The 21,581-nt window shown below is 36.7% G+C and overlaps 3 protein-coding genes across 4 annotated transcripts in view; 2 read left to right on the forward strand and 1 right to left on the reverse strand.

Moving 5' to 3' along the window:
• The window catches only part of LOC145989100 (uncharacterized), a 91,005-nt gene extending 84,806 nt beyond the window's left edge, over positions 1-6,199 (forward strand). Inside the window, exons 15-16 of the mRNA XM_083124395.1 lie at positions 914-1,064; positions 4,672-6,199. Of these exons, the coding sequence (XP_082980521.1) occupies positions 914-1,064; positions 4,672-5,606 (1,086 nt within the window). The 3' untranslated portion in view covers positions 5,607-6,199. The remainder of the gene's footprint in view (positions 1-913; positions 1,065-4,671) is intronic.
• A 1,233-nt stretch (positions 6,200-7,432) lies between these two features.
• Positions 7,433-19,585, reverse strand: LOC145988854 (parkin coregulated gene protein). Its single transcript, XM_083124091.1, has 4 exons — positions 19,164-19,585; positions 18,206-18,377; positions 15,171-15,320; positions 7,433-7,821 (listed from the first exon to the last, which is right to left on the reverse strand). Exons 1-4 carry the CDS (start codon positions 19,380-19,382, stop codon positions 7,664-7,666), a joined length of 699 nt encoding a protein of 232 aa, XP_082980217.1. The 5' UTR covers positions 19,383-19,585; the 3' UTR covers positions 7,433-7,663.
• Positions 15,024-21,581, forward strand: part of LOC145988852 (UBX domain-containing protein 11-like) — a 54,016-nt gene continuing 47,458 nt past the window's right edge. The window contains exon 1 of one of the 2 annotated variants that reach the window (XM_083124090.1): positions 15,024-15,045. The gene's annotated coding sequence lies outside the window, so the exon portion shown is untranslated. Of the gene's footprint in view, positions 15,046-20,539; positions 20,645-21,581 lie in introns of those variants that run through there. The other variant, XM_083124089.1, reaches the window with a different exon arrangement.

The raw sequence follows: 21,581 nt of genomic DNA on the forward strand, positions 1-21,581 counted from the left end.
ACATTTGCAAAGTTGTTTGTATTAATGTATTACTGAAATCCTCATAATTGAAACATGTGTGACTAAGAGAAGATATTCATTTGCCTTTTGGTATATTAGTATCTCCCTTCTTTTACCAATTTTGGCTGTAACTCACCATAAAGAGAAATAATTGTCTGAAATGCTGTGAGGGGTGGGAACCTCCTACTTGAACACTGCACCTCAAGGCCAGTGAGCAGGAGAGCAGAGTGGGGAGGCTGCTTGCATTGAAAAGGGAGGAAAAAATTACTACAGGGAACAAGCACACTCCTTTTCACCGAATCAGATGATGAGTGAGAAACGTGACCAAGTGCTGTGGTCACTCCCTCTTTTATGTTCCTCTTACAATTTTACAGAATCCCTCATGCTTACGAGAGAGGTCTTCCTCAAGTGTGGTAGGTTGGTGAGGCTTGGAATAGGAACAGAATAAGAATGCAACCCACAAAAATAAATATCCAATGTTTCATTGGTTTTTCACCAACATTATGAATCTCATAATGGAAGACAATCAGGGAAGCAGATGAAGTCATAGTGCATCCTGATTGTCCATGTCTGTTTTTATTCTAATATGTTGCATGCCATTCTGAATTTCCCAATTTTTTTAAGAACAACATGCTGAAGCATGCACTTTGCATGCAAAATGTATGCCTCATAAATCTTTGAAGCTACCTTGCACCAAAAATGAGATTTCACTCCTCCCCCTCCCTATTGAAACACCAATAGATTCTACTCAGTTTTTCTTCTGTAATGTTTTCTATGGCTTTTAGGAAAGAAATTACATGTGTGCTTACATTTGTTTCCTTGATGTTGTCAATTTTCTTACTGTGCTTTCCTTATTGTTGTACTATACTTGTGTGTGTATTTTGAAGGAATGTTTGTTTTTTCCTTCTTTCAGGAACACATATCAGTATTTGTTTTGAATGGATATGAAGATATAGAGTTATTCAAAGATTTAGAAGGGGAAGACCTTGATTATCTTGGGATCTCTAATCCTGAACACCGTGCCAAAATCTTGACAGCAGTGGAACTTCTCCATGACTATGATTGTAAGTACATTTTCTTTTATTTAATTTATCGTGCTTCAATTATATTTGTTGGGGATCAGCATATATTTCACTCCTGCTATAAGAGGAGATTTTTAATGCCTTGTGTTCATGTAGATGAAGAGGTCTGCCTAGTTATAGTTTCTGTTCACTGTCCTCGTTCACTAAAATAGAAGACCTTGCCTTTCAAGAATACTTGTCATATCATGGAGCATAGCTTAGAAATGTAAATACCAGTGACAGTTTTGATTTTTTTTTTTTTTTTTTTTTTTTTTTTTTACAGATATACTGTTTTTCTTGTACGAGGGTCACTATTTATATTTTGAGCCTAACAATGAAAAAACAGGGATTTGACATTGAAAACTGCTTTATTGTTTTTCGAAGTATTCTCCTTTATGGTCAATACACTTTTGCATTCGTTCGAACAATTTGTCAAAGCAGTTTTTCCAATCTTCTTGAGACACCTCCATAATATGGTTTTTGAACGCATCAACGGCGTCTTCCGCCGACGAAAATCGTTGTCCACGCAATTTATTCTTGACATTCGGGAACAAGAAGAAATCATTGGGTGCCAAATGAGGACTGTACGGCGGATGACCCATCAATTCGATTTTTTGACTGTTCATAAAGTCGGTTGTTAGACGAGATGTGTGACAACTGGCATTGTCTTGATGAAGAATGATCCGACGGTGTTTGTTTCTTTTCCGTATTTGACCGAAGACCTCTCGCAAACAAATTGTTGTGTACCATTCAGAGTTGACCATTCTATGTTCCTCTAAAGGCACAGTTGCCACATGACCAGTTTTCCCGAAAAAACAGGCAACCATTTGTTTCGATGTGCTTCGAGCGCGAATAACTTTTGTTGGATTGGGTTCATCTTGAAACACCCATACAGTCAACTGCTGTTTACGTTCTGGCTCATATGCATATATCCATGATTCGTCACCTGTTACAATCTTATATACGTCTTTCGAAGCACCACGATTGTATTTATTGAGCATTTGTTTGCACCAATTGACGCGAGCGTCTTTTTGAGTTTTTGTCAAATTGTGTGGGATCCAACGAGAACATACCTTTCTCACAGCTAAATGATCATGTAATATTTTATATATGCTGGTGGAACTAATGCCTATGGTTGCCTCAATCTCACAGTATGTCACATGACGATCTTGCAGTATTAGGTTTTGCACAGCATCAATGTTTTCTTGAACAACAACTGATTTTGGACGACCTTCGCGAATCTCGTCGGTGAGCGAATGGCGGCCACGATTAAATTCGTTATACCAGCGTTTCACAAAGCAAAGGATGAGGCTTCATCGCCAAATGTGGAAGTAAATTGATCGATGCACTCTTGTCTTGATAATCCACATCGAAAATCGTAAAAAATCATCGCACGAAAATGTTCACGAGTTAATTCCATTTTATTGTTGTCGTGCAATCTCCAAGGCAACATAAACAACACAAATGAAGCTATTGACAAAACATTTGAAGTACGTTATGGTCAATAATGTCAGACGATTCCGTACAAACGTCAAATCGCGCCTAACTTCAATCAGTGTTGCGAAGTCTCAAAATATAAATAGTGACCCTCGTAGCACTATTATATTCGACTAGTAACATGGAAATGTGTACAAATATTGAAAAACAATGGTAATATATTTGTATATGTCTGTGAAGCTTCACTGGTTCATACAAATTGCAGCCAGTAAGAAATATCCAAGCATACTACTTTCAGTTAGCACATTTTTCATAATCCGTTTATGTCAAGACCTAATGAGGATCTCTTAATTGGATAGCTTATCTTTAGGTTATCTCATTAACATAATGTCTGTCATCTTCTGAAACAGAAAACTACAATATTTCAAAATGGTAGTTTCTTGATTGAATAATGTCAGCAAAACAAATCGGATAGATCATTTACAAACCCAAAGAACTGGAAAACTAAAACTTCAGGAAAATCTGAATTGCCTTATGCCAATGCTCGTTTGTTTGTTTGTGTGTGTGTGTGTGTGTGTGTGTGTGTGTGTGTGTGTTTTTGTTTGTTTGTTCCCGACTTACATTGAAGTTCCTTGAAACTAAATCCTAAATCAATCAATCAAGTTAATTGAAAGTCTTCAATTCAGTGCAAATATCCATATTTCAACAGAGATCAGACATTGTTTTTTCATTCAACCTTTAGGATTTTAAAAGCAATTATCAGTGGCAAGTAGAGTACCGCATGGGACCACTTTTGCTTAAAAATACTTGTTCGACTCCCACTTAGACTGAAGCTACAGACCCGATTAGCCTTACTGTGTATCAAGTGAACATAAAAGAAAAACTGAACAATCAATAACAAATCATGTCTTTGGTGAAAAGAAAAGGTGCATCTGCGATTAGTATGAATCAGATTGAAATGTGGATAATTGCTTCAATATGTACTGTCCCCACACGCACCTGCTTACTTCTTGAAGATATGAATGTTATGGAATACAGAGACAAAGTGGATGGTGGTGATAAGATGATTTGTCAAATAACTTTTGTGTTTAATAAGAAATTCCTTAGTTGACTTAAAAATATGGAGAATGTAAGACTGCACCATGATATGTAAATACAATACACATGTATAATTTACGGTTTCACGTGTATATCACATGTATAATATCATATTGAGTTTGCTCTAGAACTTAGGACTTTCTCAGCAAATACATTTTTAAAAATCTGCCAGATTTTGAAGAACCACTCCAGTATTGTAAATTCTGAAAAGTTACATGTGCTCGTACAGCATTTAGTACAAACTTTGTGTGTTGTCTGGATATTTGTAACAAATAATAATATAATTATCTAGAATACATGAAATACAATTCATACAAAGTTTATCCTGAATAACTTTAAAAAAATCTGAAGGTTAAGGTTATATCCTATCCTATGTTGCACCACACCATGAAGGTCTGCAAAGAGGTTTGATGTATTTTTGATTCAGTGCGTTGAACTCTTGACCTCACAATCTCGCTCCCAAAGGCTCCATGTGCAAGGCCTAGCCTAGGCATAAGTGTTTCTTTGTGAATGTACCTTGACTCATTTCATTCTCATCGTCACATTTAGCCAAAAGTGGCACAAAAGTGATGTTCAATCTCAGTCTCAGCCATTGTAAAGGTGATGTGATCAGCACCATGCTTTACCAGGGTATTTCACATGTGGAGCCATGATTGTCCAGTCAGTAGGACATCTGACTTCCATCCAAGAGGCTCAAGTTCGATCCCAGATTGAATTGCGAGGGAGAATTTTTCTGATGCTGTCTCCACGCAAACAACTCTGAAACCTTCCTTAGCCACCACTATGGCCCAAATAGAAAATATATTGAGCCCCACAACCTATATACCATGGTTCAATGCACAGGGAAGAACTTTACTGTTCAGATCACCATGACACTTGAAGGAAATCTAAAGAGTTTTAATGTTTCAGAGTTCAGAATAGCAATAAGGTTCTTCAACACTAGATACATTTTTTAAAAATCTTATTTAATGAAAAAAACAAACTCAAAAAATATCAGAAGAAAATCATTTGAAGAAATAAACATTGACTATGCTTGAGAGTGGACTGTTTTTAATGTAACTTTTCTTTGTTGAAGCTCCTGACTCCCCAGAGACTGAAGACGACCCAGCTTCCAGTACGGATGGCTCAGCCAGCCAATCAGAATCTTCCAAAGTATCTCACAAGTCATTCCAAAGAATGCATTTTCCCAGAGACTCAGGTTGCTATGCATCGAACGAACGCCTGCAGAAGGGCGAAGCTCAATCGAGCCAAGCGGCTGCCTCCACGTCCTGCAATCAAGAGTGCGGGCAGTCGGAGAGCGGAACTCATTGCACGATGAATCAGGCTGAAAGTGGAATTCATTGCAGTGAAAGCCACGAACTACCTAACAACCTGGATGGTGCTTCGTCCCATCAGAACTATGGTGGGGATGTGCATGATATAGGTGCTACTAATAAAGCTTCTCTCTGCGTGAACAATCTGACGACAGAGGATCTTCAAAGTTTTCTTCCAAACATTCCGGTTACAACAGCAATAGACCACAGTTCTAAAGTCATCGCTGGACACAGAACATTGTACGATTTCAAATCGTACGATCACTTGTCAGGGAAACTGGACCCCTCTGTTAACCGCCAGAACGTGAGTGTGAGTTTAAAGTACAGGAGAGCTTTAGATTCATCAAAATGTACCGGATCTTTCACTGACACAGGGACGCCATCAGGTAATAATACATCGTCGTCGTCGTCATCCAGCACGTGTCACAATGGATCCGGATGTGGTGACGGGTGCGAGAATCAAAAACTAAAGTGTAGCGAACACCAAGCAAGCATGGTTTGCGAAAGTGGTCGCTGTTTCAGTGAAAAATCGAGTGACTCCGGAATTAGTTCAAGTTCCCGCTCCCCCCCTTCTGGCCACCCCCATCCACAAGACCACAACAGTGGGAGTCCAACACCAGTATTTATGAACTTCAGTGCGTCTGTTAACAAGACCGGTATTGTAGTCCAGGGAACAGATAAAAATATGTTCCAATAACCTTGCAAAATATAAGCTGCAATACTTATTTTAATTGAAAACACCAAAGCTACGTAAGACCTGATGCTGTTACCTGCATGAAATTCTTCCACCAATATGCTCACACAGAATGCTTACCTTCATTGTGTTGTTTGTGCTTTGTTTCTTTCTAGAAATAGAAGTTCCTGTTTACTTTTTTGGTAGGATTTTTGTCCTCTATAGAAGTTTTCAAAAGTCTAGGAATAATGCTTGTGTAGAATAATGAGGATCATTTCTAAACAAACAAACAAAAAAAATGATAGTTCAGATTTCTCAAGATAAAAAAGAAAGGTTGTGACAGTGAATTGTAATATGTTATTATGAACACAAACATAATGTTCTCCACAAGAATTTTCGTTTATGTGTTGTGTTGAAACCAAAGAAAGATCTGTTTTTACCAACTTCGAAGAAGGGGTCTTAATGAAGCAATACAGGTACTTGCAGGTAAAGCAATATCACTAATAACAAAAGTCAATATATTTAATTACTAAAGCCTTGTACATTGTTTGTGTTGACCAATATTTTACTTCCATTATCTTGAATCTTTGTAAAAATAAAAAAAATATGTACAATTTTCATGGTGTACCTATGTTTAAAACATTGAATAAAAGAATATTTAAGAAAATATGTCCTGTTTAATGCTAGTAATGTGTTATAGTCCAGATGTACCTACAGATGATAAATCGTGTATGTATTGTGCTAAATTTTCAGTTAATGTAAGTTCAAATACTGCATTGTATTGAGCATGATAGTGACCAACGTTTTTTCCTCTTTTGTTGTTATTTTTATATTAAGTGCCTGGTACAAGCTGAGCCCCTGCCATGGCCAAAAGAGGTAACAACCCATCATTTCACAAGGTAAGAGAATATTTTTTTCTCCACTGTGTCATCACACATGTTGCTTATCTTTGTTAGACCTTCCTAGTGCCATGAAATTGACATGGAATGGTAAATTTTACATTTTGAAAGGAAATGCAGGCACAATTCTAAATCAGATATCCTTTATATGTGTTCAGTAGTATGGTCAAAACATCAAAATATTTATTTATTTATTATTTTGTAATAATAATACAATTTCTACACTACCTTTGACAGTGAATGATTAAAAGCAAGTGAGAACACAGGTATCCATCCAACTAGCTATTATATATTTTTTTCTTTCAAATATGGACCCACAGCTTAAGTGGATTCCACAACACATGAAATGTGCCCCTTGTGGATATCAAACCCAAGGGTTATAGTGGTAAGCTCTGCTATAAGGTGTTTGTGTTGGGGGGTAACAGGATGTAGGGGTCATCGATTCCCCTGCAACTCTTGATGAGATTTCATGTGCAAAGTGACTTATATGAATGCACTTACCAAACCATTTCTCTGGCAGTTTGTAATTATCCTTGTTTAAAGGTAGCTGTTGAAGGAAGCTGATTGTAGCTTAAGAGTCTAGACAGGCCCATAGCCAGATTTTTCGGGGGGGGGCCTCATCCCTTATCAACAGCCACCATCTAAAGGTGAAAAAGTGGGTATAGAAGCCCTGACGATGAATTTCTCAGTATATTACAACCAAGATACAATATGTTTATTCTTGGTATGGAAGTAAAATAAATTACCACTATACATTATTCAAATTAGAAATTTGTAGGATATGGGGGGGACCTTTGGTCCACCTGAGTCTAGATATTCTTTTTTCTTTACTGCCAAATTATTAAAATATCCAAATGAGAAACAGACCTGTGAGTATGTTTCAATATAACACTCTCGTAAAAATGAAATTCAAATTTTTACAGTTGAGGTTACCAAAAAATACTCTTCAAATATAATATTTTACAATCATTTTATTTATAATCCAACATGTCAGTGGTAAATACAAGTAACTTGAAATATATCATGACATAACAATAAATATATATGTTTTCTGTGTAAATAATAAAAAAAAATGTACTTTTCAATAATATATTTCCCTGAAAATCTACCGGAATGAAGAATTAAAGATTTATTTTTAAAAAAAACTGTGACTTGCGAAATCACACTTTTCTCAATTTCCCTTCAATTAAGCATACAAGACTCGTATATTGGCACCATGTATTTTATGTTTATGTAAGCGTCGTCTCCTCCATAACGCTCCAAGAGCTCCAGTGTCTCGTGGATCAAGTCACCGACATTTCCCTTCTTCTGGCTGTAGTCAATTTTATCCCCTGTGTTAACTGAAAAATGAAAGTTATCAAGAAATATAGTTATTGCAAAATTATGAGTGGATGTTCCATATTTTACAATGGTCTAAATCAGGGGTTTCCAACTGGCGGCCCGCGGTGCCTTTTTTGCGGCCCGCGAAGCCAGTTTGCAAAATACGTTCTATTTTTACTGAAGGAACAGTTTCAGAGTATGGACTTCCATAAACAACTGTCGTTTATAACAGATATCACAGGTCATCTGAACGAACTGAAACCAGCTGGTGTCAGATTTAATGGGAAACATAGATGGGTTTCATAATAAACTGAAGATTTTCAACGTTACTTTGGAGAGGAATAACCTGGTCCATTTTCCAAGCTGTCGGCGGCTAGCAGATGATGAAGAAACACTGGACATTTTTTAATTCAGTGCAAATATTAAAGAAATAATGGATGAGTTTGACACCAGATTAAATATTTTGAAGAACTTAAAGCAGCATCCAGCTATTTAGCAGTCCTCTTGGCGTTAACATCGAAGAACAAGAAGCTTCTCTCCAACTTGAATTGTGTGATTTGCAAGGCAATGTGTTCCTTCAAACTAGCCAATAAAAGGAGTCAGAGTTTTTCAAATACCTTTCAAACGAACGCTTTCCAAACCTTCGTGGTTTTGGACAAAGAATGACATGGATGTTCGGCAGCACATACACATGTGAAAGGGTTTTTTCTTCAATGAAGTTCATCAAGAACCGCTACAGAAGTCGATTGGTAGATTCTTCACTGCTTCACCTTCTGAGACTTTCAAATACAGAAATTGAAGTGGACATTCCAACTTTAATAAAAGAAGCAGATCGGCCTCAATTTTCACATTGAACACTTACTATGAAGGATTCTTATTTGTATGGTGTGATTTTCATTTCTTTCAATTCATCCATAAGTATTGTTTTTTTGTGAAGTAAATTGTAATTATACAATTTTGATTTGTGATTCCATTGTTTTTAATGCCTCATTTTAGACATTTAGGTCATGCGAAAGTAAGTACTACATTCTCAGTTCAGTACTTACAATTTTTGTAATTTTTAATCTCCCCCCCAAAAAAAATGCGGCCCGCCAATCAACCGCTGGATATAATTTTGGCCCTCGGACCTTTTGAAGTTGGAAACCACTGGTCTAAATTATGACGATGTTAGCCTTCCGTGGTGATGTATGAAGGAAAGATTGTCTCCAAGTATCAGCAAGATGATATCTGGAAATACTTCCAAGCTCTTGAGAGATATTAGAGAGGATTTAGATACATAAGTACCGTGCGTCCATTTCGATCTGCAGCCGAGAGATCGGGAGAAGCGTGGCGGGCGGCACTGACGGAGATGCCAACATTTGCGGCCTGAAATGCCCGCTTATTTTTATGGACATATGCAGACATTTATATAAATATTGCAAAACGAGCACTAACCTGTGTTATAAGAGTATGGTTTTAATTTTAGTAGCTTAGTGACTGTATGTGCCGATGATTTTGACACGCCCACCTCTTGTGAAACACGGCGTAGAGGTTTGTTTGGAGAACGTTCTAACGCTGCACCAATATCATCGAGTTTTGCTTCGGTTAGAATCCGTCGTTTTTGCTTAGGTGTTTTAAAATTTAACGATACAGTTTCTCGTAATTTAAGGACAAGATGTCTAACCGTATCTCTGTGTGGAGTTGAAACGCATGGGAATTTCTGTACAAATTACCTACACACGTCTCGACACGAGTTTGTTTTCACGTAGGTACGTGTCATACATAAAAAAATCTTTGTTCTAACGTGAATCTTGCGGCTGGCATTCCAATCGTCTCACTGACACGTCACACATACACACTACAATAACACAAACAAGTAACTGCAAGTAACCAAGAATAACACTCTTGCGCACAGTACGAAATTAACACGCTCTTGGTTTACATTGCTCGCCACTATATTTACAACTCTGTCTTCATCTAGTCGCGAAGGAACAAAAAACTCGAGCTCGGATATTTCGGATTGCAAGGAAGCTCACGAAAACCATTCACTTTTATCGGTTTCGTCTGCAGTGTAATCCTGATACAGTGTTGCACATTCGAAACCTCCAAACGATTCCCATGGCCACAAAACTCTTTCAAGGATATAAACCTAAACAGGACGTTACTGGTCAAAACTATGATTAAAATGCTTTATTATCTGTGGCTCTTAACATCCTTTCTATAGCGTATTTATTTGTGTATATAAGAGCAGAACTTGGATGAATTACAGAAGAACTTTTGCGTGTTATAACACAGGTTAGTGATCGTTTTGCAATATTTATATAAATGTCTGCATATGTCTATAAAAATAAGCGGGCATTACAGGCCGCAAATGTCGGCATCTCCGTCAGCGCCGCCCGCCACGCTTCTCCCGATCTCTCGGCTGCAGATCGAAATGAACGCACGGTACTATCTGTCCAGAAAGAAAATGCTCGGTTGATGGTGGCGTTGAAAGCAAAACTTCAAATATGAAAAATATTAAGGTCTGAACACACTTTAAGTTTTTTAAACTAACATATTCTCTTTTCTGGGAGTTATGTTTCAATAATGTATTCCATAAGGATCTCCGTGGGTGGCAAAAGGTAAAAAAAATGTATCGATCTGGAAAAACAACTACATCCGAAAGAAAATAAGTGAGAAGAAAATTGCGTCGCCAGTATTGAAACAATTCGAAAACTTACATAAGTAAATAAATACTTACCAATAGAAGGTGTAGGTGAGTTGTTAGTGTTACGGCTTCACGATCTGAAGGATGCGTGTTTGAGCCTGGTTACAGATTATTATTATTATTATTATTATTATTATTAGTTGCCAATGAGGCACCAACATGTGTGTGTTCGATTCTGCATTTATACAGTGATTTTTTTAATATCTGTGTCCACAGAATCTCGAATACATGGGATAATGGGATGTGGGAAGTGCATACCACATGCATTTTTAATCCATGATTTCACCTGTTAATTTCGAAAAGCACCTTAGATTTTTCCTCCTTAAATAAATAATAATAAATAACCCACGGTGCGACAGACCTCGAAGGGCCTTGGCCTATCTCCCGACTGCCTGTCTCCCTCCCACAATCCTACATAGAGGTGTGGAGAACTTCAACTGCTATTGGGGTGACATGGGGTCAGCACGTCGAACCCCCAGCCGTTGTAGAAGATTTCCGAGACCGAGATACACTACTCGCTCGTAGCTCCCAATTTCCTCACGATGGTGAGTTGCCACCGGCCGTATACACAGGCCGAGAACCCAGCTATTGAATCCAGGCAGACTCGAACCCATGCCATGCCCTCCCTCAGTCGGATTCTTATATACAGCTACAGATTTTACAACACAATTATAATGTTAAGATCTGGACTAATTCTGTCAACTCAATAACCTAATATGTTCTTAGCTACTTTTCGTTTTAAAAATTGAAATTCTATTCATAACTCAACCAATATATATTATTTTTTTCTTCAAAAAAAGCTGGAATTTTTGACGTGGCTGCTAAGAATTCTCTCCTTCTTTCTTTCCAAATTAACGTTCCACTGCTTCTTGCAAAGCAAGAACTGTATGTATCGTTCACATGCATTTCGACATTTTGTAAGAAGTTTAATATCGAGTAGTTACTCTCAAACCCATTACATTTATTAAAAAAATAACATTCGTGCTGATATGTGTAATTAATCCCATCCTAGATATATACTAGTTGGCACTGCACTGTAAAAAAAAAAAATCTACCTTTGACGAGAGGCGAACCCAGGACCATTGGTATTTTGGGAAGTTATCATACCGACTTGACCACAACGTCACGTTCACAAAGCATTTCATTTGCCCACTTAGGCTTCTGTAAAAAAAAACTATTATATGACTTTATATGTTATTCGACAATAAATGCAAGTTTAGGTATTTAAGGGAAGTGTAGGGAAACAGGGATCATGCACAGAAAAGTCTGTTTTGTGTGGGATACAATTCACACACAGGATGTTAGTTCCTTGATCGCTCTGCAATAGGACATTACCAAAAGGGTCGTGTAAGTGTGATCTCTGCCTCAACGTGTAGCATCAATGAAATGATTAATGATCATATGACGTCACAAATTGGTTCAATCACGTGGATCCACAATTGAAATCTCTTTGCAATGGAGAGAGGAGTAATTTTGTAAGCAAGAGATGTGGTTGTCGGGCAGGGGGCAGGGAGGAGGTGATGATAGTCTTTCAATTTTTAAGAAACGTTTGTATGTGGATAGGGAATGATTGAGTGCAGTGATACAAAGTCTATATCTTCTTTGCTCACTGCATGCATACAACGCCTGAAACTACACAATCTTTCAAAGTATGAATCAATATAAATCATTTATTATTTTAAGAGAAATTGAAGGAATATAAATAGCAAACTGAAAGAAACGTCACTTTTTGAAATGACAGCTTGACACTGGGTTACTAACAAATCCAGCATTAACACTTGTATCTGTGTTTGGATTTAGAGGCAAGATTTAATAGCACAGTAAACCAATGATGCACTAAGCATAAAATATAGTTCCATCAATTCTATGCAAACACTAGTTTTAAATTATACACTGTTTATTGTTTTTGTTATTACATTTATTTTATTCGTCTCATTTTATGGTTTCAAATTTATTAAAGTAGTTTTGTATTGAGCAGTTTCAAAACAATTTGCAATTTGTATTAAACATTAAAAACATTTGTCATCAAATATGAAATAAATATTTCACAGACTTACATTAATTCGCATTCTATCGTTTTAAAAAAAAGTGCTGTATGAGGAGAATCAAACTGAAAACCCTTCGTGTGGTGGGCAGGTATCGTAATGACTGGACCACACCATCCTTCTTGATTTATTGCTTATATGCTCATACTCATGTCTTCAAACCATATTGCACTCTTTTATCTGATATTCATAGAAAATATTTCAAACAGAATATTACAATTAAACTGGTGTTTTTTTTTTAAACTACAAAACATTAAGTTTCAAACAAAGTTGAAATTTTGTCTTAAGATTCGTCAGCAATCTTGCAAACTTCATTAACATACCTGCTGTTTCTCACTATTTTATTTTAACAACCTGGAATAGACTTGAGGTCTGCAACTCAGAACTAAGACTTCTGTGGTAACTTCTTCTCTCCAGTCTGATCTAATGTGACAAATCTCATGTATTGTAAATGCAAAGTGGCAGTGTGACATGTTGCAAATAATTTCTCATACAGACGTTAGTTCCAGATTTGGCCACATCCACCCGAGCATTTACTTTCTGAACAGATAGTACATAGCTTTAAAATAAAAAAAGTGATATTTACAAATGCCTGACAATATTTTAACTGATCTGGGGTAGTATTTATTGAAGTTGCTAATTAATATGTTTATTACAGCAAATGATAATAATAATTTACTTTCAAAAGGGCTATTGTGTCCTGGTCCTCTTCAACATTAATTAATATTGACACACTCATTCTGATAAGGAAATGTGTTAATTGATTTTAAAAATGCTTCACACAATTTTTCTTTTGTTTCCTTTGCTATTAAATCTTAAGTTTGAACCAACCTCATTTAATGCAAAATAAAACTTTTATCTTTTCTTTGTGTGTAAAAAAATAATGACTTGTCTGTACTTTCAGGAAAATTTTTAAATTGTTTTAAAGCACTAAATATTATTATCAAGAAACACCTTTTATCCAAATTGTGGTAGGGTAATTGTATTCACACTTGTAATTAACTTCACTTTCTTGATTGGCAGAAAGATTCAAGCAGAACAAGATTGCTTATTATAGCAAATGAACAAGATAATAAGTGATAATAAGAAGTTAATTATTTTTCTTATTACACATTCAAGACACACCCTTGCATTTCCATTTGTGAAACTTCTATTATCATACTTAAGGCTGCAAGGTCTCAAGCAAGTGGCAAGCTTATTTGCAAGAAATGCTACCTTCAAATGTTTCTGTGAAACAAGGCCAGAGTTTGGATGTAACCTGTTACTTTGTTGTAACTTGATAAATTCAGAGCAGGGGAATATATTTGAAATGATGAACTTGCTTTCTTGTGTTGTTTTCAATTTGTGCATGGAAAGTCACACTGGGACAACATGTACAACAGAGATCCCATGTGAAAGTAGTATAAATAGTTATGCTCTTATTGTATGTTGAAGTAATGGTAACATGTTACTTTTGAAGGCAAAGTAATGGTAACAGTAATACATCACCTTTGGAAGCAAAGTATGTGCAACTGTAATGTATTAGAGTAACTTAGCCAGCTCTAAACAAGACTCATTTTTAAAAGTTCCAACGATGATGGTGGCAGTAGCCACTGAAATTAATAGAACTATGATAAAAACAGTTTCATGGAAAAGGAGTACTAGTTTCTCTGTATTTATCTATACTGTGTGTCTAATTTCCCAAATATGAATTGCTAAGTTTAGTTTAACATTCAGTTTATTTTATATTATGTCGAAGGTAGACACTAAAATCAAAATTTGACTTATATGTATGCACATGATCTGAATCACTTAGTTTCATTTGCTGCATCTTAATCAAATCTAGCATATTTAGGTTTTTTCCCTTATTTGTAATATACTCTGTCTCGGGTATCTGGAATAAACGAACGAAAACAAGTCTCTGCGCAAGTAGTGATGCGAGATGGATCTACCAATGAACACATGAGGGGAATGGGATTACCAGGGAGGAGGAGCAACTGTAGTTACCAGCCTTTGCAGCAGCATGTGCTGCTTCCCTCTGCCCCCCCCCCCCCCTTTCATGCTTCTATGCATGGCCATAGACTGGACAGAGTATAGTTTGTCTTATCGGAAATACTGCACCATATTCATTGAACTGCAATGAAAATACATTTTGCCAGAATTATTATTATTATTTTTGTGTATCACAACAGCGTTATCTTACAATTCATTACTTGAAGCGATTTGTATTGTATTTGAGCTAATTTTATGCAGTTGTTTGTCAGGTGAAACAGGTTTAAATGCATTGCTAACCATGTAAGTTACGTAAGGTGGCCTTAGCACCCACTTCACACATTTTCTTTGTGTAAGAAAAGTGTAAGCTACAAACATACAAAACCAATAACGAATGGAACTGAAAATCAGCTGAAAAACTTTTTTTCTACTTGGGAACAGATACAAAGTAGCTCTCCCATGTTAAGACATTGTGCAGCTACCACTTGATTCAACCGACTGGTATTACCTAAATTCATTGAACCATTCTTGCACATTCCCAGGTAAGTAACCTGTAGAATTTGTTTTCACTATTTCATTGTTGACATCTAATCCAAAAGAAATATGCTAATTGAGTAAACACTGAATTGAATTTCATATTAAAGCAGTGTCTTTTAAATGTACTTACTGTTCTTGTTAATGAAGTAGTTAAAGACAGGCAGAATCTGTCTGTAGTAGGGGACTAGAGATTCCCCAACTCTGTCTGTGGATTTCACCAGATACTGCAACACCCTCAAGGTGGTGCACACAACTTCTGGGTTCAGAGTATTGAGGGCATCTGAAGAAGAAATAAAAAAATATGACTCACAATATTGGAGCATTAAAATTAAGACGATAAATGTAAGGTTTTTTCTTGAGGCACAAACATTCTCTATATTTCTTCCATAGGAAATAAGCAAAAAAAAAAAAAGAGGAAGTTTCAGCCAGGTTTCAAAGCTAGGTCTCCAGAGCATAATGTACAATAAGCTTATGAGCTAGCCCTGGTTTGTCTTCAATTTTGTGCTTGACCTATAATGGAGCTGCCGTATTAACTGGTGTGCAATCACAATGCAGAACAGTTATTTTGACAAAATCCTGTCTCCCTAATGGCTGCTTTGGGGAGTTGTTGGGAATTTTAACATTGTCACTTCTTGCCCAAGCAGTGGGTGTAACTGGCTGTTTGACCGCAAGTTCCTTCACAGGTAAACGCAGCAACAGAGAGTCACTGGCACAAAGGCGGTCTCCGTGCTGGTTCCTGACCCGGTGCGCTTATAGAGGAAATGTCTTAAACCAGTAATTACACAGCAGACCCTGTTAATTGTAATAAATACTGATTTAAACAGTTGTCAAATCTTTCCAATTGGAAATGTGGATATAATATTTTTTAATGATACATTTAACTTTCTTTCAATTTCAAGAACAAGGACTATGACTCCCAACAAAATGATTTCAAAACAATTTCTTTAATACTTTTTATGTGAGCAAATATATTTTATATGTGTGTTCATGTAAGTATGTATGTACCTAGTATGGCCATAAATAATGTTACAAACTTTCGGCTTGGACTGTACATCCGGTAGTCAGGCTCATGAACCATTCTTGTGCTGAAGTTCACTCCTGACCATTGTGTGTTCATCTGTGAAAGAGCAAGCGTGTATCTTCTTGTGCTTAACATGGAGTGGGGCGAATATGAAAACAGAGTAGCCGTAATTGCTCTGCATATGGTTGGGAAGTCACTCACTGAGATTTTCCAGCCCCTAAATTCCCGAAGATCAGCAAAAGGTTTGTGTATCAGACAATCCAGAGATTCACTGATACTGGTAGCATGAAAGATTGCCCAAGAGTTGGTCGACTTCACACCGTATTAACAGCTGCGACTGTTAAAACAGTGGTGGCTCGCATCCGCCAAAATCCCATCCGGAAACAAGTGATAATGGCACAGGAGCTGAACATTTCACAACAATCAATGTTCAGGGTACTTAATGAAGACCTTGGAATTGGATCTTACAGGTGGAGTACTGGAAATTTCCTGACACCACAAGTGAAGAAGCAGAGGGAACTGCCAATGGGCATTGCATGATTCTCTTCACTGATAAGAAATTGTTCACCACTGAATAAAGTTTTAACCGCCAAAATGAAAGGGTGTATGCTTCAAACTCTCGACAAGTTTGTGAGAGTGTGCCCAAAAATCAGAGATGCCACCAGCCCTCCTCAGTCATGGTTTGGTCGGGGGTGAACTATGAGAGTTCCACCAGGCCTCATTTCTGAGAAAAGGGCTTAAAAGCCATGCGAAGGTGTATGTGGAAAGTGTCCTGGACTCTCTCGTGACATTGTTGAACCAAACAATGTTTCACAATGAATCCTGGATGTTCAAGAAATATTTTTCCCCAGCTCATAAGGCAATGATGAAACGACGGTGACTGGAAACCAGTGTACCCAGTGTACTTGATTTCATATCCAGTTTTGATTGGCCATCTGATAGCCATGATCTCAGTACCTTGGACTACAAACTGTGCCCAGAGCTAGAGAAGACTGTCTGCAAGAAGAGGCATCCTATAATTGAAAGTTAAAAGTGCTCCTTGATAGCAGCAGGGGCGGACTTTCCCATCAAAACCATCCATGCTGCAATAGATGCCTGGCCAGGGAGACTTCGAACCTGTGTGCGGGCGAAAAGTGGAAAATTTGGAAACTGATTGGTGCTATTTGTGTGTAATATATGTAAGTGTAACATACTAAAAGAACATTTAAATATCTGAAACCATATTTAATTTATTCACAAAATAGTGTGTAGCAGTATTTATGGCCAGACTAGGTAGGTACATACACACATGCACTTTCTCGTTCATTAGCAGTTTTACTTACACGCAGGGTGGTATCTGAAGGGGGATGAGGACGAATCTACCTCTGGTTACTGTAACTTTTTTGGAACTTGGGGGTGGGGAGATGTTATGTACAATATCACGATGCTTCAACAGAAGTTGCTTGGATTTTCTCACTGGAAATTTTCAAATACCACACACTTACACCAATACACCCAAATAACTAATATATAAGTATAAAAACGGTAACACTTTACTATACCTGAGACAGATTTCTTCTAATTTACAGGAAAAAGTACTTACGCAAATCATTTTCTGTAGCGTTGTTGATGTTCGGGAATGTAGTTTTGATCCATTTTAATGCAAATGCATGTGGTTTTCTACGAAAATCTATTTCCGACACGCTATTGCTTCTGCTGCCATTTGCTTTCTGCACGAGAGCACAATACGCTCTCGTATTGTCCGTATATGCTAAATTCAACGAAAGGAGTGCTAATGGAACCAAACCTAACAGGCCTAACCTAACCTAGTAGACATACCTCGTCCCTGTGATGGTTTGTGGGGCTATCGTGAATTTTTGGGCTAATGTCAATGGTTTTTCTGGCTCAAGGAACGATCAACGGTAAGCTATCACCATGTTGTGTGTGGAAATAAACAAGAACAGTAAGTACTCGTAAATGTAAGAAATATACATTACTTTCCTAACAAATTCAATTATTTCACCTAAATAAGTGTTCCTGAATGCAGAATAGGACGTTAGCAATGTAAAAAAGTGCGAAAGAAATGATTCCCAGGTGTCTCAGGTATAGTAAAGTAGTACCATAAAAACAATATAAATGCAACCTGTATTCTCATATGTACTTACTTTTGATTGGAATTATCAATTGTGGAATGACTGGGAGTATCTTGGGTCCTCCTCTGTCTAACATATCATAGATTCCTTGCCTGGCAAAGAACTGATATGGGTGCTCTGTCTCGCAAAGACCATCAAAGAAAAGAGGAAGGTAATGGTGATAGTCCAATTTGTCTACCTCAACCTGTGGAAACAAAACATAACCTGTTGTAATTTTATTAATGATTATTACTTCAAATGCTTTAGGATCTACTACAGTGTTAAAACTCCAGCTATTTGTGAATAGGTGAAATATAACATATGTAGTCATTGGCAAATATAAGGATGACTAAATATCATAAAAAGAATTGATAGCATTATATTACAATGAACAAAACGAAATGAAGAAATATATTTTTCCAGATAGTAAAAATTTAAATCAAAGTTTTCACATTTAAATAATCTGAGATTTATTGAGAACAAGGCAAATTTGTTAGTGGCAAGTTTTCACCATATCTTTTGTTTAATTTCATTGAATTTGGACACTGTAGTAAATTTACATTGTTTCGTATGAAAACGTTTTCGCTGTGATTTCATTCTATAATAGCGCATATTAACTAATTTTGGATTTTGTAAGTATGTCGAAACAAACCATAAAGTCAGATTACTTGTTTAATTTCTTATAATAAATCCAAAATTAGTGAAATTACTATATTCTAATAAACCATACACAATCATTTTTATCTCATGCATGATCTTGTGTAAGTGCCCGAGCTCTCCCTCCCTAGGGCCGGCTCTGTCCTGAAAACAACCTTGTATCATGTATTGCGTTTTTATTTGTCTTCCAAAATGGAAATATGTTTTTTAATGATTCCATAACAACGGCAATTTGCTCCTGACTGTACAGATAAGTGACACCGACGAGAAGACAAAATGCCCCTACTGGGAATTCATGAGATAAATGTAAATAAATAACAATGTAAGTATTTACCTTCCATGCTATTTTGTATCCTCCAGAATCGAATTCCATAGAAATTGGAAAATCCCCTCGCTCATAAAATTTTCGAAATGCTGTTTGCTTCGGTTTTTTCATCTTTAGTGCCCTTTTGGGTGGCCCCTCTACAATGACATTTTTCTGCCTTGCTTGAACTGTGAAGGCTGGAACAACACGGGGAGGGGGTGGATATTTCTTTTCTGTTGTCGTTGGCATTGGTCTACGAACGTCGAACTTCTCCTTTCTTTTTTGTGTCCTTTTTTTTACACGCGCAACTTCATGGAAACACTGTTTGTGCTGACACGACGTACCGAGGCTAAATTTATTCTATTTGGTCGTTTCCTGGCATAGCTTTCTATCGAAAGTAAAATTCCGCGCGATAAATGGGACACGCAACTTGCAGACGACCACTTGTTTTCCGTTGCTACGCAACACAAAACTGTTGAACAACGAACTCCGTAATAATCGAAGTTCATGAAGTTACGATCGAAGTGTTACATAATTTGTTTATGCATTACTCGTATTTTACGTCACTTTGCTACTTCTTCAGGTTAATCGCAACAATGGGTATTGATAATATGATAGTCGCAAAGAAACAAAGAAACATATGTCCATGTCCAGAATAAAATACTCGCAGAGCACATAAATGTGTAGTGAACCACATTCGCTATCTCATTTATTTATTTACTTAAAGTTTCAGATACATTACTGAAAGACCATTTTATACTGAAACTGTAGCAACAAGAAGAAAATAAAAATAACAACAACAAAACAAGACAATACAAGATGGTAGACGAAAAACAAAGAAATTGTTACACGTGCAGTCTTAGCATAGGATAGGTCTTAGCGATTGTCGGAAATTGTGGTCTGACAAGAAAATATCGGTATTTACAGGCAGGTTATTATATAAATGGGAGAGCCTATAGTAAAGAGACCGCTGTAGGAGAGAGAGCCTTGTAGTCGGAATGTGAAAGAGCTTTACGTTGGGGGTTGGTCGTGTGGGTACTCGTGGAATTACATTAATTTTTCATACTTGAATTGACAAGCAACACCACCTAATATTTTTCATAAGGACCAAATTTACCCACCTTTTTTTCCCTTTTCCAATGGAAAATTCTAGAAAAATCCAAGGCGCATATCCGCCCAACCATAACTACAGACAAAGAAGTATACATATACTTCTTTGTCTGTGCCATATCGCACTGCTGAATTTAGCCGTATTATTTCCCCCTCTCTCTTCTATTTCGTATTTTATTTTTAGCTGCACCATAACTTTTTTAAAAAAGTTTCAAACTCCATTATTTTGGCTACAAAAGTAGATGTGTGTCTGACAACATTGCTGTTACCATAGCAACTGTTGCTAAGCAGTCTGACGTCACAATTTTAATGGCAGGAGTGACAGATGGGAAACGGTATGGGGGTCTTTAATAAATGCTGTTTCTTTAAAAATTGTTTAACATATAAAGTAATTAACCGAGGTAAGTACCAACCTATGTATTTTTCGTAATGAGAGGTACATTACGTACAATGGAAGTTCTGTCGTGTGTTAACTTCTTGTCTTTAGAACCGAACAGAGTAACCTCGTTCCTAATTGCGTTTTCCGCGAATTCAACTGAAATTAGGACATAACATATTTTCGAGATAGATACAAGGTGCGGCAAGATATGTGCTCGCTTTTCAGATCTACAATTATGATAGATCTAGAGGTGAAACACTACATTTGAATCCTCGGAGGTTCACGCTTTCAGTATGTCATAATGTTATGCTTCGTTTAGTTAATTACCATATGTACAGTATATTGTTTATAAACAAAGTTTTTAATCACTCTCTTTTCGTACATATGCTAGCTGAATTGTCATTTGTAGTTACACTTTTCTTATGCCTGATAATACTTCACATTTGCATTCGAAATGCACAAGTTCTTATGTAAAGACCAAAATGGTACTTTCTTATTATACACTACCGGTTTTGTAAAAATATACTATTTGTGATTGTACTTTTTTATTCATGTGTTAAACATTTCGACACAAATATACGTATTTAAGAACAATGAATGATTTAAAAAAATGTTATAGCACAAGAGAAATTTACAATAATGTTAAATATAAAATAACAGTATGTACACAGACAGCCTGTGCGGATATGTTCCCACAAATTGTACATCTTTCCCCCTACTGTTTTCTTTACATAACAACCTATTTGTATTTCCTTACATTTATATGTTTTGTAACCGTTTCATAGATCGGAGACACATTAAAATCGGATATTTTGTGTTTCGCATGGTTCGTACTTACCAATTGTGTATTGCGGAACATAGTTCAAGGTGCCATTATGCTTTTTACACGAAAACAAACGCAATTTTTCACATTCTGAGTGCTTTTTTTTATTCCTTTCTTCGCTCTGGAACACACAATA

Source organism: Lepisma saccharinum, chromosome 6 (assembly GCF_977018435.1).
Source record: "Lepisma saccharinum chromosome 6, izLepSacc3.1, whole genome shotgun sequence".
In the NCBI taxonomy this organism is placed as follows: domain Eukaryota; kingdom Metazoa; phylum Arthropoda; class Insecta; order Zygentoma; family Lepismatidae; genus Lepisma; species Lepisma saccharinum.

Excerpts from the sequence above, each read along its gene's own strand:
- LOC145988854 (XM_083124091.1), bottom strand. The coding sequence starts at position 19,382 with ATGCCAACGACAACAGAAAAGAAATATCCACCCCCTCCCCGTGTTGTT. Across the intron at positions 15,321-18,205 it reads ATTGATAATTCCAATCAAAA|ATGCCCTCAATACTCTGAAC; the intron begins GTAAGTACATAT and ends TTTCTTCTTCAG. Across the intron at positions 7,822-15,170 it reads CTACTTCATTAACAAGAACA|TTAACACAGGGGATAAAATT; the intron begins GTAAGTACATTT and ends TTCATTTTTCAG.